We start from the raw sequence: 16,462 nt of genomic DNA, 5'->3' as shown, positions 1-16,462 counted from the left end.
AATGTGGCTTGTAGCATTACTTTAATTATTTTATAATATGCTAAATTGTTTGGAATAGCTAATTTTTGCTCTAGAAGTTGCAATGCAAGTTCGGAGGCAGGAATTACAGGTAGTTGTAGTTGTCAATGAAGGCTTTACTAGGAGGTGGAATGTGAACTAGGCCTTGCGGGTGGATAAGAATTAGATGGACAGAAAGGGGCCACTCAGATGGGAGGGTACATAAATGAGGCCAGGGAGGTGAAATGAGCAAGGCTCCGGGGAACTGGGGGGTTGCTTATCTCACTGCATGGTGAGAAGTAGTGGGAAACACTTTTGAGTCATTCATTTGGAACTAAGTAAAGCCAGGAATTCATTAGGAATTTGAATTTTATCTGAAAGTGTATAAAAGGAACATGTGGCCAGTTCTTAAAAAGTAGAATGACATGATGATATGTCATCTGACTTTTCTTCTCATCACTTTATTCTCTCCAAAGTCAGTCACAAGTAATCTGCAAATCTTGAAACTTGCTGGCTTTTTCATTCCTATTCTCAAGTGTTGACGCGTTTGACCATCATCTGCTCCTCAATACTCTGCTGTCTTTGCTCTCATGCACCATTCTCTCCTGATTCTCCTACTGCCTCTCAAGTTTACCTTCTGTCACACATCGTCTCCCTGCCCTCTGAACGTGGGGAGATCACAAAGCCAAGGGTCTGTTATCGTGAGTAAGGGACCCACTCAGGTTCAGGATGAGAAGGCTTTGAGTACCACAGCTGGGGAGGCATTAGGAACCAAGCAGCTGCTTTGCTCATGGCCCCACACTCCAGTGCTCTCCTGGCCTTTCTGCTTCTCTTTTTAATATTCTTCTTCACTCTTCTTGCTGGCTTCTTTGCTCACTCTGGGTTTTTGCTGCTCCATAACTCTGACTTACAAAGACTTCACTTTACTATCACACTGGTTCTTTGTCATTGCATCTTTTTGGCTTCCACTCACTGGTATTTCTCTCCATGCTTTGCTTAGGTTCCTAAGAGAGAGAATCTGACTGGTGCAGCTTATCGCTGGTAGGTAGATGACATAGGTTACTGGTTGGCCTCTCTGTGAATTGACTTTTGATGGTTTGGTGCCCAGTCTGAATCTAATCAGCTTTGCCTGGGGGCTTAGGGACATGATGTCTGTGGTTGCCTCTTTGCAGAGACTAGATAGGGCAGTTCTGTTTAGAGGGGGCTGTGGGTGAGCAGGCACTGTAATATATGTCTCTGCTTTTCTTCTGTCTTCTAAAATGTGTATATCTCATTCTCTCAGCAACACCTCACTTCAGAGCTTCAGTTTTGCATTTCTAGCTCTCTGTTAAATGGACATATCCACCTGAGTGTCTTCCATCACCTCAAAGTTACTATGACTTAAAATTTAAGTCATTTTTCTTCCCAAACCAGGTCTTACTGTTTATATAGAGTAGCTAGATTTTCATAGCCTCTAAGCTTCCTTTATAATCTTTTCTTTCCATATCTGATTGGTCACCGAGGTACATAGTCCTCCTTTATAAAATCTCTTTTTCCGTCCCTTCCTTTCCATTCACAGTGATGCTGCCTTCATCGGCCTTTAGCATCACGTGCTTGATTTTGCTACAGTCTCCTTGCTAATCTCCTTGTGCCTTTATCTCCTTCACCAACCTACTAGAGCTACCGAGGGAATATTTGTATCCCATTTCATCATGACTCTCAGCTTTGACTACTATTTCCTTGAAGTTAGTTATAGGTATTTGTCATGAATAGTTCTCTGTGACATAAGTGGCAAGTGATTGTTAAAATTTTATGCTTTAGGATTTTTCTCTGTCTCTATTAATAAAAGAGTGATGATAGCAGATAAATTTCAACATTAACAACAACAAAAGAATGAAATACATTTAGACATAGAAATATACCAAGCTATATTAAGTCAGATGAGTAAACATAATACCCAAGTATGTGCATGTACATGCATTAAAAGAAAAAAAAAAATGTGAACGTAATATACACCAAATTAGCAATATATGCCTCTGGGAGGGAAATTATATGGCAGTGGAGGGCAAAAAAAGGGAATTCTGGTTTTATCCCTGTGTTTTATTTTATTGGCAGTGCCTGCGGCATATGGAAGTTCCTGGGCCAGGATCGAACCCGCACCACAGCAGTGACCCAAGCCACTGCAGTGACAACACCAGATCCTTAACCTGCTGCACCACAAGAGAGCTCCGACTCTCCATATTTTATTATATTTTACTTTTTTGTCTTTTTAGGGCTGCTCCCTCAGCATATGGAGGTTCCCAGGCTAGGGGTCGAATCGGAGCTGTAGCTGCCAGCCTACACCACAGCCACAGCAACGTGGGATCCTAGCCGCTCCTGCAACCTATACTACAGCTCACGGCAATGCCGGATCCTTAACCCACTGAGAGAGGCCAGGGATCGAACCCGCAACCCCAGGGTTCCTAGTCGGATTCGTTAATCACTGCGCCACGACGGGAACTCCCCGACTCTCCGTATTTTAGTATTGTTTATTTTTCTTTTTTAAAAATCACCAGCATATATTAATCTTTTTTAATTAAAAAATTACAGAAAGGTTGCTCTTTTGTTTTTAGAAAATAACTAGACAAATTGAGTCAGTTTCAGGAAACATTCTGGGTTTTTGTGGAATAGCGGTAGTCACCAACCAAATGGCCTTTATTTCTTCATAGAAAGGCAAGAATGTTAAGCCATGTGAAGAGTAAATGATATCACTTATTGTAACTTCTAATATTAAGGTCAGGTTTAATTGGTTGCTTTCAGTGGGATAGATTGTCAAGCACTTGATAAAAGAAACAATTTGTTAATGGTATAAACAAATGTAAATGCTAGTTAATTTCTTAACCCTTTTTTTTAAGTTGAAGTAGTTTGGGAAATGGCAAATGCAACTTGGCATTGAATGATATAATTATATATAATTCTTAGTATGTCAGTCTTTAAAAATAAAAAATCATCTGACTTCATATATTTTAATTAATTGTTCTCGGAACCTTACCTTAAAGCCGTCCAGACCAAATCGAAGAAAACCTTAGCCAAACCCAATATAAGGAATGTTGTGGTGGTGGATGGTGTTCGCATTCCATTCTTGCAGTCAGGCACTTCGTAAGTATGAAGTGATTGTGTGTTACTTGTGTTTTCTTTCTTTGTATCTCTTTTTTCTTCCCAGCTTTAGTGAGGTATAACTAACAAATAAAAACTGTATACATTTAAGTTGTACATGAATCTTTAAAGGTATACAAGGTGATGTTTTAATGTCTATGTACATTGTGAAAGGGTTGCCACAATCAAGTTAACTAACACATCCATCACCCCGTGTAGTGTATTTATTCCTTTTTTTTAGGCACTTCCAAAAGTGATCTTTGTAAATGTAACCCAGTAGATAATCCTATTGCCAGGGGACTAATATATAAATAACTCTTCCACAAATTTAACACAGAATAATTCAAGTCAGTGATGAAATAATATTGCAAAATTTGTTTTTGATCCTTTCTCATGAGCAAGCTAGTGTAGTGTTATATTGAATAAGTTCTATTTTGAAAACCTAGTGTGGGACCAGATAGCTTCCTTCCAACAGCAATATCCTTTCTTGGTCTGAAGATAAGTACCTTGTTTCTGTGCCTCTTCAGGGGTTTGAAAACTGAGGATGCAGGCCCATGAGCATTCTGAAGGGGCTCTAATCTGCTGCTTTGGCCTCCTGCAAATCATAAGAATTGGAATTAATGTACTGATCCAAACCCTGGTATAGCACAGTCCCAAATATATGGAACGAGAATGATCCTAGATGAGTCCCCAAGCTCCCCAGAATCCAGCTGCTCTTCTTCCTAGACTTTCCTCCTTCTTTTTTGTCCCCAGGTGAAGCCCAGTCTGTCTTAAAAGTTGATGATGGACTTTGGTAACTAGGTTCAAACTAAATGATACATTAATTCTATTCAGTTTAGATTGTTTCGATATTCATATTTTTTCTTTTTAGGGCTGCACCTATGACATGTGGAAGTTCCCAGTTTAGGGACTGAATCAGAGCTCCAGCTGCAGGCCTGCGCCACAGCCACAGCTACAACCCCAGATCAAGCCCACATCTGCAACCTGTGCCACAGCTTGGGGCAATGCTGGATCCTTTGCCCACTGACTGAGGCCAGGGATTGAACCCACAGCCTCCTGGAGACTTTGTCAGGTTCTTAACCCACTGAGCCACAGTGGAAACTCCATGGATGTTTGTATTTTGAACAAGCAGTCACTTACTTAAAAGCATGCTAGGAGAGTTCTCTTATGGTGCAGCAGGTTAAGGATCCAGCATTGTCAGTTGTGGCTCAGGTTGCTGCTATGACATGGGTTTGATCCCTGGCCTATGAACTTCCACATGCTGCGAGCGTGGCCTAAATAAAACAAAACATGCTAGGGAATGTCAGGCATCTGCTAAAAATAATGAGACCTAGCCTTCTGTGCTAAAAATAATGAGACCTATCATTCTATGGGAAGATCTTGAAGATATGTTAGGTGTAAAAAACAAGGTGCAGCGCAGTGTGTATATTTCCACCGTTTGTGGAAGATACAAATTTGTGTGTGTGCACATACAGTCACAAACAATAAATGTTCATTTTTAAACAGTAATTTAGGACCTAGGGAGTATTTTCTTATGTAAGTAAATGGTCACGAAGTTTCTTTATTCAGCCTTTTTTCTAAATATGGTAGCATATTTCTCCCTGTAATATTTTTCGTATACTGACACAACAGCAGTAAGAGTAAGCATCTGAAGCTTTAGCAGCAGGAAAGTGAGGCGAGAGGATCCTCCCTATACTCAGCAATAGCAGGGTGGGAAAAGACACTTGCATCCAGAGAAGAAAGTTCTTGGCTGGGAAAACTATTTTTTTGTAAGGGCGGTTTGTATATTGTGTATATGTTTGATTCCAGCTTTTTTACTAGCTGTTAAAAAACATAAACATGCTCAACTATATCATTTGCTTATATTATTTAAACCTTTGCTTTGATAATTGGTATTTGCATGAAGTTTGAGATATTCAATACATTGATATAGGGTTTATTCCTTTTGTTGTTTTTTGTTATGTTTTAGTTTAATTTAGGATCCTAGTAGAGAAAGCAGACAGAGCTCATGAGTAATTTAGTTGAGTAATGTAAGAAATTATAGTTAGTAGAGGAGAAAGAATAAATTTTTTTGTCTTTTTAGGGCTGCACCCATGGCACCCATGGAGGTTCCCAGGGTAGGGGTCAAATTGGAGCTACAGCCTCTGGCCTACGCCACATCCACAGCAACGCCAGATCTGATTTGCATCTGAGACCTACACCACAGCTCACGGCAACACCGGATCTTTAACCCACTGAGCGAGGCCAGGGATTGAACCTGCATCCTTATGAATAGTAGTCAGAGTCGTATCCACTGAGCCACGACAGGAACTCCAAAAATTTTAAGGCAATATTCACGTAAAGAAAAAAGTGACTAGTGAGTTCCTGCTGTGGCTTAGTGGTAACGAACCTGACTAGTATCCGTGAGAACGCAGGTTCGGTCCCTGGCCTTGCTCAGGGTTAAGAATCCAGTGTTGCTATGGCTGTGGTGTAGGCTGGCAGCTGCAGCTCTGATTTGACCCTAAGCCTGGGAACTTCCCTATGCCACGGGTGCGATCCTGAAAAGGAAAAAGAAAAAAGAAAAAGTGACTGAAAATAATATAGAGGGAGAAATTTATAAAGAAGAAAAATTGTTTAGTTATATTACTAAGCTTATGGTTGAGGTGACCAGTGAGTCTTCTGTAATAGAAGATCATCATTTTCTAGGTGGAAAAGGAGATCTTTTTCTGTTTAATTGGAAGAAGCTTTGCTTGCAACTTATGATATTTGAAAAACCAGGCCCTTCTTAAGAGGTAAAAAGTGTTTTGGAAGCACTCCTAGGAACACCCGCCAGCGGTGGGATTTGATAGTCATCCTGGAAGAGAGGGGTATAGGAGCAGGAGAATAAAGATTATAAAATGACAAGGAATTTATGGTTTGGACATTTTAAATTTGACACACAGCTTTCTCCCAAATTATTCTGCTTTAAATTTGAGGGAACTGGTTTTACCTATTACAGATTTTAAAAATTACTGATGATTCTTCTGTGATTCAGAGTGAAAATAAAAGCATTTTTTGATTTTTAGGTTTTAGTTTGCAGGAATTTCAAGAATGAATATTCTTATTTAAGCCAATGGTTAGTTTTTTTTAATGGCTGCACACATAGTGTATGGAAGTTTCTTGGGCTAGGGATTAAATCCAAACCGCAGCTGTGACCTGAGCTGCTGCAGTGGGATTTTTAACCCACTGTGCCATAGCAGGAACTCCTCTTGGTTAAATCTTTGACAAAAATAAAGGGAATTTTGGAGTTCCTACTGTGGTGCATCTTGGGAGCCCTGGGATGCAGGTTTGATCCCCAGCCACAGTGTTGCTACAGCTGCGGCACTTTGATCGCAACTGTGGCTCAGATATGATCCCTGGCCTGGAACTCTGTGTGCTGATGGCTGGCCAAAAATAAATAAAGAGAATTAATTTTATTAATTTTTACATTTAAACAGAGTTCACATCCAGCTCTTGGTTCCTAAATACTTATTCTTCAATAGAAGGAACCAGGCTTCCTAGAAGAATGACTAGGGCTGGCCCAAAGGAAATACAAGATGAGCCTGGAGCATTTCGTAGTACCAGAAAGTAAAGAAGTGCTTTTAAAAATGGGGCACATCAGGAGTTCCCTTCATGGCTCAGCAGTTAATGAACCCGACTAGGATCCATGAGAATGTGGGTTTGATCACTGGCCTCACTCAGTGGGTTAAGGATCCAGCGTTGCCCTGAGCTGTGGTATAGCTCGCAGATGGGGATCAGATCCTATGTTGCTGTGGCTGTGGTGTAGGCCTGCAGCTACAGCTCTGATTTGACCCCTAACCTGGGAACTTTCATATGCCGTGGGTGTGGCCCTAAAAAAAAAGCCAAAGAAAAAAAAATAATGGGGCATATCAGTAGGACTCAGGATAAACCTAAAATAACTTCCAATGACCAACACTAGAACAATTTGATAAATAAATTATAAAAGTATTATACCATAACCAAAAGAATACATTAGATATCTCTGAGTGTAATCTAATATAAATAAATGATTGAATAAAGAAATGAGAAAGGACAGATCTTTCTTACTGAAGAATTTGCATGAATTAATATAGAAGGAATGAGGAAAATAAATATATCACCATTAGGACACCATAGGAATAATTGTCGCAACCAGGATCTGTGAATGAATGCTGAGGTTAATGGTGAGAAGTGTTGAGAAGAAACAAGATATTTGCATAGCCTTAAACTCTCCCCCTCCAAATATTTATTAATTACTGTGATGATTTTAACATGTGTCCGCAAGTTATTTGTTACTTTTTCCGCTAGGATATGGAGCGTAATTCATCTTCCCTTGAGTAAGGGCCAGAATAGTGACTCACTTGTGACAAATTGAGTTCAGAAAGGGTAAAATAGTGGAGAAAACTGGCAAGTACCACTTGAACCGACATCACCAGTAATAAGTTGTGTTGCTCTCATGTACTCTGATGAGAAACAATGGGAAGGGCATTTCATCGCTGTTATACTCTTTCCCCAAATTCATAACCTCAGTGTCCCAAGTGTCAAAGTCGAGAAGACAGGGAAAGACTGACAAACTGTCACAGATTGGAGGTGAAGGAGGCATGACTATTAAATGCATGGATTGGATACTGGGACAGACCAGTAAAAGGGCATTAGTGGAAAAATTGATGAGATCAGATAAAGTTAGTAGCTTAGTGAATGGTGTTGTGCCAGTATTTCTTACTTTTGACAAGTGCACCATGGTTATGTAAGATACTGGCATTAGAGGAAGCCAGGTAAGGACATACAGCAACTTTGTTCTGTCCGTCCAGGTCTTTGTAAACCTCAAATTACTTCAAAACATAATTTTCTTAAAAAGTCCTGCTATATCATACCTCATGTCACTTTAGACATCACAAAATAAATAATGAATTAAAAAAAAAAAATAAAGGAGAAACGAAAAGTTGGGGATTTAGTTTAAAGAATATTTAACTGGTGTTCCCTGTTAAGGATTCAGCATTATCACTGCTGTGGCGTGAGTTTGATCCCTGGCCTGGGATTTTTGCATGCTGTGGGAATGGCCAAAAAATAAAAGATAAAAAAGAATATTTATTTAACATATGTCATGCTGAACAGTAAGATAATGGGCCAGATTTTTGTTAGATTCTTAGCTAGCTCAATAGGAGTCAAGCCTTGCCAGATTTTTAAGGATGACAAATAGCAAAGTCATACTTTTTCTTTGTTTGAAATGATAAGTGCATTTACAGCAGCGTATGTTGATTTCTTTCTACATTTCAAATGGAATGAAAAGCAACTTTTTATTAAAGCTCTAGGCTTTGGTTTAAATTATTTATTTTCTTTCCCCAGATATAAAGAGCTGATGCCACATGATTTGGCTAGAGCAGCGCTTCTGTAAGTATATATAATTTCATTTTAGTTCTTATTTCATTAAAAGCACTTTTCTCCCGTTTTTAGCCTTGAAATAGCATGTTTAATAGAATTTCCGTGTCTTGGATATGTTAACTTTTACATGGTGAGCAACAGCACATATTAGATTTTACAAGATTCATTTATTCTTCATTTTAGCCATATATGCGGTCTTGACAATCTCTTGGTGTGACAGTATTCTTTAATGAGTACTGTAGCTAGCTGCAGGTGTAAACAATGTAGGATTAGACCCATCAGGCTAAATACAATACATATATTTGATGATTGTCTTAGAAACTTTATTACTGTACAAGGATAGCTGAACAAATTATCCAAATACAGGTGCAGAACCTGTGTATACAGAGGATCAGCTGTATTATGCCATTTTATTTAAGGGACATGAGTATCCTTGGATTTGGTACTCCTGATGGGGTAGAGGTACCGTGTGTTTATCTAGAAAGAAGCTTAGAATGAGACCTTAAGATTCATGTGCAAACCAATAAAAATATAAAATCAGATGTGGTTACATGCGCTTGAGATGGAAGAATAATGTGCTGAGAGTCAGCATGTAAGGTGCGGTCATTCATTTTCCACTGATGCTTTGCCTTTGTGTCTTCAACCTGCCACAGGTCTTTCCTAGTTTGAAAATACTTTGAGTGGACCTTTCTTTCTATCTTGTTCTGTTTCTCTTCCTACCAGACTTTAAGAATGAATGAAAGGATTTCCTATTGTGGTTCAGCGGGTTAAAAATCCAGCTATTAAACATGAGGTTGCGGGTTTGATCCCTGGCCTTGCTCGGTGGGCTAAGGATCTGGTCACAGATGCACCTACCTCGGTGGCAGTGGTGTAGGCTGGAAGCTCCAGCTCTGATTTGACCCCTAGCCTGGGAACTGCAAAAAGAAAAAAAGAAAATTAATGAATGAAAGCAGCAGTTGCTTCTCTTTCCCTGCTATTCATGTATTCTCCTTAATCCTGTAATGATTGCTTCCATTCCCATTGCTCCAGAGTAGCTATAGTTTGGAAACCTTTTATTTATTTATTTATTTATTTATTTATTTATTTATTTTGCTTTTTAGGGCCACTCCTGCTGCATATGGAGGTTCCCAGGCTAAGGGTCCAGTCAGAGTTACAGCTGCCGGCCTACACCACAGCCACAGCAATGCAGGATCCGAGCTGCATCTGCGACCTACACCACACAGCTCATGACAACACCATATCCTTGACCCACTGAGTGAGGCCAGGGATCGGACCCGCAACCTCATGGTTCCTAGCCAGATTCTTTTCCACTGCACCATGGGTGGGAACTCCTGGAAACTTCTCTTAATAATGATTTTGTCATCACAAAATGCACCGATCTTTTCTCAGGCCTCACGGTCTGTCTTCTATAGCACTTGACACTGATGCTGTACTTGAAACTATCTTCCTTTGACTTCTTAATGTTATACCTTTATAATTTTCCTTCCATCTTCGGACTGATTATCCTCTTCTTTTTAAAAACTGAATCTCTTCCTCTTTCTCTTTTTTAAAGGCATTTTATAAGTTTCTGTCCTTAGAAGCTTTGCATTTTTCTATATTTCAGTATGCAGATGTTTATTCATACTTTTTTTTTTTTGTATTTTTAGGGCTGCACCCCATGGCATATGGAAGTTCCCAGGCTAGGGGTCCAATCGGAGCTGTAGCTGCCGGCCTACACCACAGCCACAGCAACGTGGGATCCAAGCCTCGTCTGCAACCAACACCACAGCTCACGGCAACACCGGATCCCTAACCCACTGAGCAAGGATCGAACCTGCGTCCTCATGGATGTCAGTCAGATTTGTTTCCACTGAGCCACGACGGGAACTCCTCTTTTTTTTCTTTTTAAGATGATGTAGACACGGATTTTTAGTTATTTATTCTGTTCTAGCCAGTATGGTCATGATTCTTTTTGAAGTTCAGATTGTCCCATATATAATTTGTGGGAGCTCCTTCAAGTTGGCTCCCATGTCCCATTGGTTTGTTAGCATAATATTGTTTTTTGAGTGTAATTTGTGTACAGTAAAATGCACAGATTTTTAGTATATAGTTTGAAGAATTTTTGATAAGTGTGTTCCTTGTTCCTATTTTTGATATGCTTTGAGTGCTTTCTTATTTTTGGCACAAAAAATATCAGTGAGGTTCACTTTTTACTTTGCCTGACCTGGTGTCAGTCATTTTTAAAAATGCTAATTCCTGAAGTTCCCGTTGTGGCACAGTGGGTTAATGATCTGGCTTGTCTCTGTGGAGGTGCCAGTTCGATCCCCAGCTGGGCACAGTGGATTAAGGATACAGCTTTGCTGCAGCTGTGGCGTAAGTTGCAGCTTGGATTCAGTCACTGGCCTGGGATCTTACATATGTTATGGGTGTGTCCGAAAAAGAAACAAAAAGAGCTAATTCTTTTACTAGTAAATGGCATTTAGAAACCCAAGTCTGAGTTCCAGATGTGCTCATTTCTACGGGAGTGTTACTGCTAGTCTCTATCAGTGAGCAGGATTAGAAAAATTATATTATTTAAATTATGTGTTTAGGAGTTCCCGTCGTGGTGCAGTGGTTAACGAATTCAACTAGGAACCACGAGGTTGCGGGTTCAATCCCTGGTCTCACTCAGTGGGTTAAGGATCCGGCATTGCTGTGAGCTGTGGTGTAGTTTGCAGATGAGGCTCGGATCCCGCGTTGCTGTGGCTCTGGTGTAGGCCGGCAGCCACAGCTCCGATTAGACCCCTAGCCTGGAACCTCCATATGCCACGGTTGTGGCCATAGAAAAGGCGAAAAAAAAAAAAGACCAAAAAAAATCATGTGTTTATATTGATATTTAAGATTTAATCATGTGGGATTTTATTTCCTCTCTTTAATTTTCTATTTGTTTGTCTTTTTTTTTTTACTGAAAACATTGGTTTACGTATCTGTTTTATCATATTCCAAATTATTTTTTCTTTTGTTTTTTATTGGGATATAGTTACAATATTATATTAGTTTCAGGTGTACAACATGGTGATTCAAAATTTTTATAGAATATATTCTAATTTTTTTTAATTATTCCTATTTAACTTCTCATTGCCAATAGAGCATCACCTTTTGACTTTGTAAATCATTTGTCATTTCTTTGACATGGTGCTGCATGTTTATCAAATTAAGGAAAAGATACAGTCTTTACTCCTTTAAATTCAAGGTTAACCTTTTTAAAGAACTGTATTGTTTTATGTGATGATCTGTGACATTATTTTGAATGTGTAAAATGTTTCTTTGCTTTGGATTTCCGCTCTCAGGGGTTTGTTGCATCGGACCAGTGTCCCAAAGGACGTTGTTGATTATCTTGTCTTTGGCACAGTTATACAGGAAGTGAAAACAAGCAATGTGGCTAGAGAGGTGAGTTAAACAAACCGTATATTGTTTAAAGAGATTTATAGGAGGATCTACTTAAATTTTAATTAATAAAATTTGTTCTTTAAATCTGTTAAAATTTGTTGAAGTTACATTTGACTTAAAATGTGATTTTATTGCTTGAATTATTTTGTATTTAAAAGAACTATAGGAGTCCCTTAATGGCTCAGCAGGTTAGCAGTCTGGCTATGTCAGAGCCGTGGGTTTGGTCCCTGATTTGGGAATTTCTGCATGCTGTGGGTGCAGCCAAAATAAATCAAATAAATTTTAAAAATAAAAGAATTATACTGTAAATCAAATGACATACACTGTATTTATACTGTATTTATACTATACACTAAATCACAGCAGTTATTTGAGCTGGTTTGGGTTATGTTCATTTGTTTTTCTTTTAGGAAAATAGATATTATGGCAAAGCATGGCTGATGTGACTTTTAGTAATGTTAGGTATCATGGCCTCTTAATTAACTTAAAATTCCAACACTTTGCAAAGAACTTATTTCATAGTATGGTTTTTGTTAGAGGTAGCTGTGCTTATTCATTTGTTTCCGTTGACTAGATGACACATAGGGCGGGGTTTTTTTAAAAGCTATTTCACAGGAGTTTACTTTTACCCTACTTGGCAAAGCTCCATGTAGTGTTTATTGGACAAACGAGATAATCACAGGCCTTGGAACTTCTGTGGCATGTCGTCCAGGCATTTCGTAATGAATAGTCCAAACACATTTTCTGGGCTTTATTTCAATTTGAAAGTGACTGGATAAAGTTAGCTCCAGAGCACAGAGACAAGTTTGTGCTTGTCATGTTATGGTGTTCAGTATAGTTGGAAGAGCAGTAACGTCCATAACTTCAGCTAAGAGAAGGGAAAATGAGCAGGATTGAAAGTATTTGTTTTCTCCCATGTTTTTTCACTTATCAGTAAACGTTAAAACTGCTGAAGCCCTAGTGTTACAGGTGTTACAGGAGTTCACAAAAATCAACCACTGCGTGTTGTTAGGGAGGCAGGAAAGAAGAACAAGAAGGCTTTTACCCCTCCTGTTTTTTTTGTTTTATCTTGAGCCTTTACACTTCTAAATGTATTGAATACGGCAATTTTAGGAGTATATCAGTTATTCGTAATACATTTTTAAACTTTCATTATCTGAAAAAAAGTGACTCTTAGATGAGCACTTAAAAAATAAATATTAAATCTGTTTAAATTTTCCATTTCTATTCTATCCCAACACTTAAAGCCATGATGGTTTTTTTTTTTCTGATTTTTTTCGGAAAAAAATCTTAGCTTTTGATTGACATGACTCACTTGTGGTTCAGGCAGTTTTCCAGAATTTCATCGACTTGCACTCCTTATATTTGGCATGTTTTCCAACTCAGTTTTGCAGTGAATCTGCAGTGTCCCATCTAAAGTACCAGGCATCAGGGCAGAGACAAATACTAATACTAAATTTTAATTGAGGAGCTGTGCTATAAGAATGTCTCTCTAAAGTTGTCTGTAACCTAAAAGCTATCATTACTTGGAGCTAGAGAATTTTTTAAGAATTTGTTGTCTGTGTTGATAACATAATGATGGAATCCTGAAAGGCTTCTGGTGCTGAATTCCCAGGAACCTGACTTTACTGAAAGGCCTTAGCATATTTCCCTGCTCTCCAGCTTCACTAAGAGGCATCTTCCTCCTTTCTCCTCTTTGTACTTCCAGGAGCATAAGCTTTGCCGGGAGAGCCACTTAGACTTTAAATAGAAGCATATGGACAAGGTTCACTAGCAGCCACTTCTATTTAAAGTTCCTTCAGGCCTGAGAGTCAGCTGGGGCCAAGGATGTGGCACACGCTACCAAGGGCCTCGTGAGGATCAGGCTATTGTGACCTGAGTGCCCTTTACACCTGCCCCACTGGGAAGTTCTCCCCAGCCCCCGAGACTTGCCTCTATTTTCCTTTTGGGTTGGTTTACACTGAGAGGCTGATGTGCAATTGCCGGGGGACAGTTTTCAGCAAAGTGTGTTGAACGTTTTGTATCAGGCCTACCTAGAAAGACCAGTAGGGCCGTGTTGCAGGAACACTTGTAACACATTTCTGTTTTTATAGATTGTGGCACATAGTGGTAAATGTGGTAAATAGTACAAGTCGTGTACGTATGAAGCTAAAAATCAATTAAGAAGCATTGAATCCCTTTCATTTCAGCTTTGGAAACGTTTATAGTAGATCTTATATTCTGAGGGTAGTTAAATAGTTTCAGAAAAAAGCCACGGAAAATAAATTCCCCTGAAGAGAACCAGAATTTCCCAGTGAATGGTGGTAGAGGGGACATGGAGTATTGAGAGCTCTGTTTTTATTTATTTATTTGGCTGCACCTGTGGCACCTGAGCGTTCCTGGGCCAGGTATCAAATCCACACTACAGCAGCAACCTGAGCCACTGCAGTGACAACCCTGGATCCTTAACCTGCTGTGCGGAGAGCTTTGTTTTAAAGTGAAACTTTGATTTAATGAAAGTATTTTTTTTTTTAACTGATGCATGAATTCTTTACACATGCAAAAATGGAATCAGGCATTTATTTTTTTGGCAGCATAATTTCCTCATTAAAAGTATAATAATGAATGTTCTCATTTCATTTTTCTTTCTTTTTTTGTCTTTTTAGGGCCCCACCCCCAGCATATGGAAGTCCCGGGCTAGGGGTCGAATTGGAGCTACAGCTGCTGGCCTATACCACAGCCACAGCAATGCCAGATCCGAGCTGTGTCTGAGACCTACACCACAGCCCATGGCAATAGCAGGTCCTTAACCCACTGATCGAGGCCAGGGATCAAACCCAAATCCTCATGGATAGTAGTCAGGTTCGTTACTGCTGAGCCACAATGGAAACTCCCTCTCATTTCGTTTTTGACTTTTGCTGTGCCATGGTAATAGGGGCCATATTTGCAAGATTAATGAAGGGCCTTAGTTTTTCTCAAGACTCATCAAATTATTCTCTTTTGAGCACCTGGTGTGTCATTCATCCTGACCGGTTTCCTCTTTTCCTCTTGTTAACTGGTGCACTCACCTGTGGTCCAGGTGGTTTTCCAGATTTTCTTTCATTGACTTGAAGCCCTCCATATTTGGCATGTTCTCCACTTTATATTTGCTCTGAGTCTGCAGAGTGCCGTTAAAGTATCAGGCAGTCAGGGTAGCGATGAATGAAGAGCCAAATGTAGAGCAGGCAGGGACCTGTGTGGGAATCTCGTCGTGAGTGGGCAATTCTTTAGAAATTATTTTCGTGTTTGATGAGTTCTGCTTTACTACTGAGCCTTTTAACTGTAGGAACATAGGTATGAGGAACCCACCCCGTGATGTATTTCCAAAAGAGAGCTAACATGTATCTTCTGTTTTCAGAAAAACATACCTGTGGTCTCCTTTAAGTTAATTTGAAAATGTAAACAAGTTAATATCAAATTATATACTGATATCCTTGAAGGCTCTGAGAAAAGCATTGCTAAGAAATGAGGCAGGATACAAGAGTCTCGTAGGCTTTCATATAGCACATAGAAAACGGCCGCAAGGACTTTGGCAGAGTGCTTATCAATTAATGGCTAGATGAAAAATTAGTAAACCATTTCTATGATGGGCTTAATTTTATTTTAAATATTATTCTGTGGAATGTTAAGCTCGAATCCTTCCTATTTTATCATAGAGTGAAGTACTGCTTAAAGCATCACTTACGTGTAGCCCTTCCTTTATTTTTTTATTTTTTTTGTCTTTTTGCGTTTTCTTGGGCCGCTCCCGTGGCATATGGAGGTTCCCAGGCCAGGGGTCGAATCAGAGCTGTAGCCACCGGCCTACGCCAGAGCCACAGCAACGCGGGATCCGAGCCGCGTCTGCAACCTACACCACAGCTCACGGCAACGCTGGATCCTTAACCCACTGAGCAAGGGCAGGGACCGAACCTGTAACCTGGTGGTTCCTAGTCGGATTCGTTAACCACTGCGCCACGACGGGAACTCCATGTAGCCCTTCCTTTATAAGTGATCATTTCATTCACTGTGTTTCCTGAAGGCTGCCCTTGGAGCTGGCTTCTCTGACAAGACTCCTGCCCACACTGTCACCATGGCTTGCATCTCTTCCAACCAAGCCATGACCACAGGTATGTTTTTCTGAAAACAGAAGATACATGTTGGCTCTCTTTTGTCTTTTATGTGATCATTAAAGACTGCTCTTCACAGAAATAAATGATCTCTGAATTTGTGTGTTTCAAAAAAATAAAGTAACATTTAAATTTTTTTTTTTTGACAGTAGTTCTCAACCTTTTTCTTGTTCTCCCTACCTGAGGAATGCAACTATTCCTTTAGTTTCTCTGGCAGTAATGTGGCTGGCTGTGGCAGGGATTATCAACTGGAGGGGTGCTTCTGGATTTGAGGCACAAAGAAATTTGTAACTTGCTAGGTTTTAAAGTTAGGTGATTCTAATATGATCCGCCCTGCGGAGGTTGTGACCTTCCTCCTTCCGCCATCGCCACAATGTTGAGTCACTGCTTTATTTATTTATTTTGTTTGTTTTGTCTTTTTGCCTTTTCTAGGGCTGCTC

General features: G+C 39.6%; 1 protein-coding gene across 2 annotated transcripts in view; it reads left to right on the top strand.

The window, feature by feature from the left end:
• The window catches only part of HADHB (hydroxyacyl-CoA dehydrogenase trifunctional multienzyme complex subunit beta), a 39,065-nt gene that overhangs the window by 10,645 nt on the left and 11,958 nt on the right, over positions 1-16,462 (top strand). For both annotated transcript variants that reach the window (XM_047782476.1, XM_047782475.1), the window contains exons 4-7: positions 3,015-3,114; positions 8,455-8,499; positions 11,799-11,898; positions 15,935-16,022. In XM_047782476.1, the coding sequence (XP_047638432.1) occupies positions 3,015-3,114; positions 8,455-8,499; positions 11,799-11,898; positions 15,935-16,022 (333 nt within the window). The remainder of the gene's footprint in view (positions 1-3,014; positions 3,115-8,454; positions 8,500-11,798; positions 11,899-15,934; positions 16,023-16,462) is intronic.

Source organism: Phacochoerus africanus, chromosome 5, assembly GCF_016906955.1.
Source record: "Phacochoerus africanus isolate WHEZ1 chromosome 5, ROS_Pafr_v1, whole genome shotgun sequence".
NCBI lineage: Eukaryota > Metazoa > Chordata > Mammalia > Artiodactyla > Suidae > Phacochoerus > Phacochoerus africanus.
The sequence above is the reverse complement of the archived record's forward strand: the minus strand, read 5'-3'. Positions and strand labels throughout refer to the sequence as shown.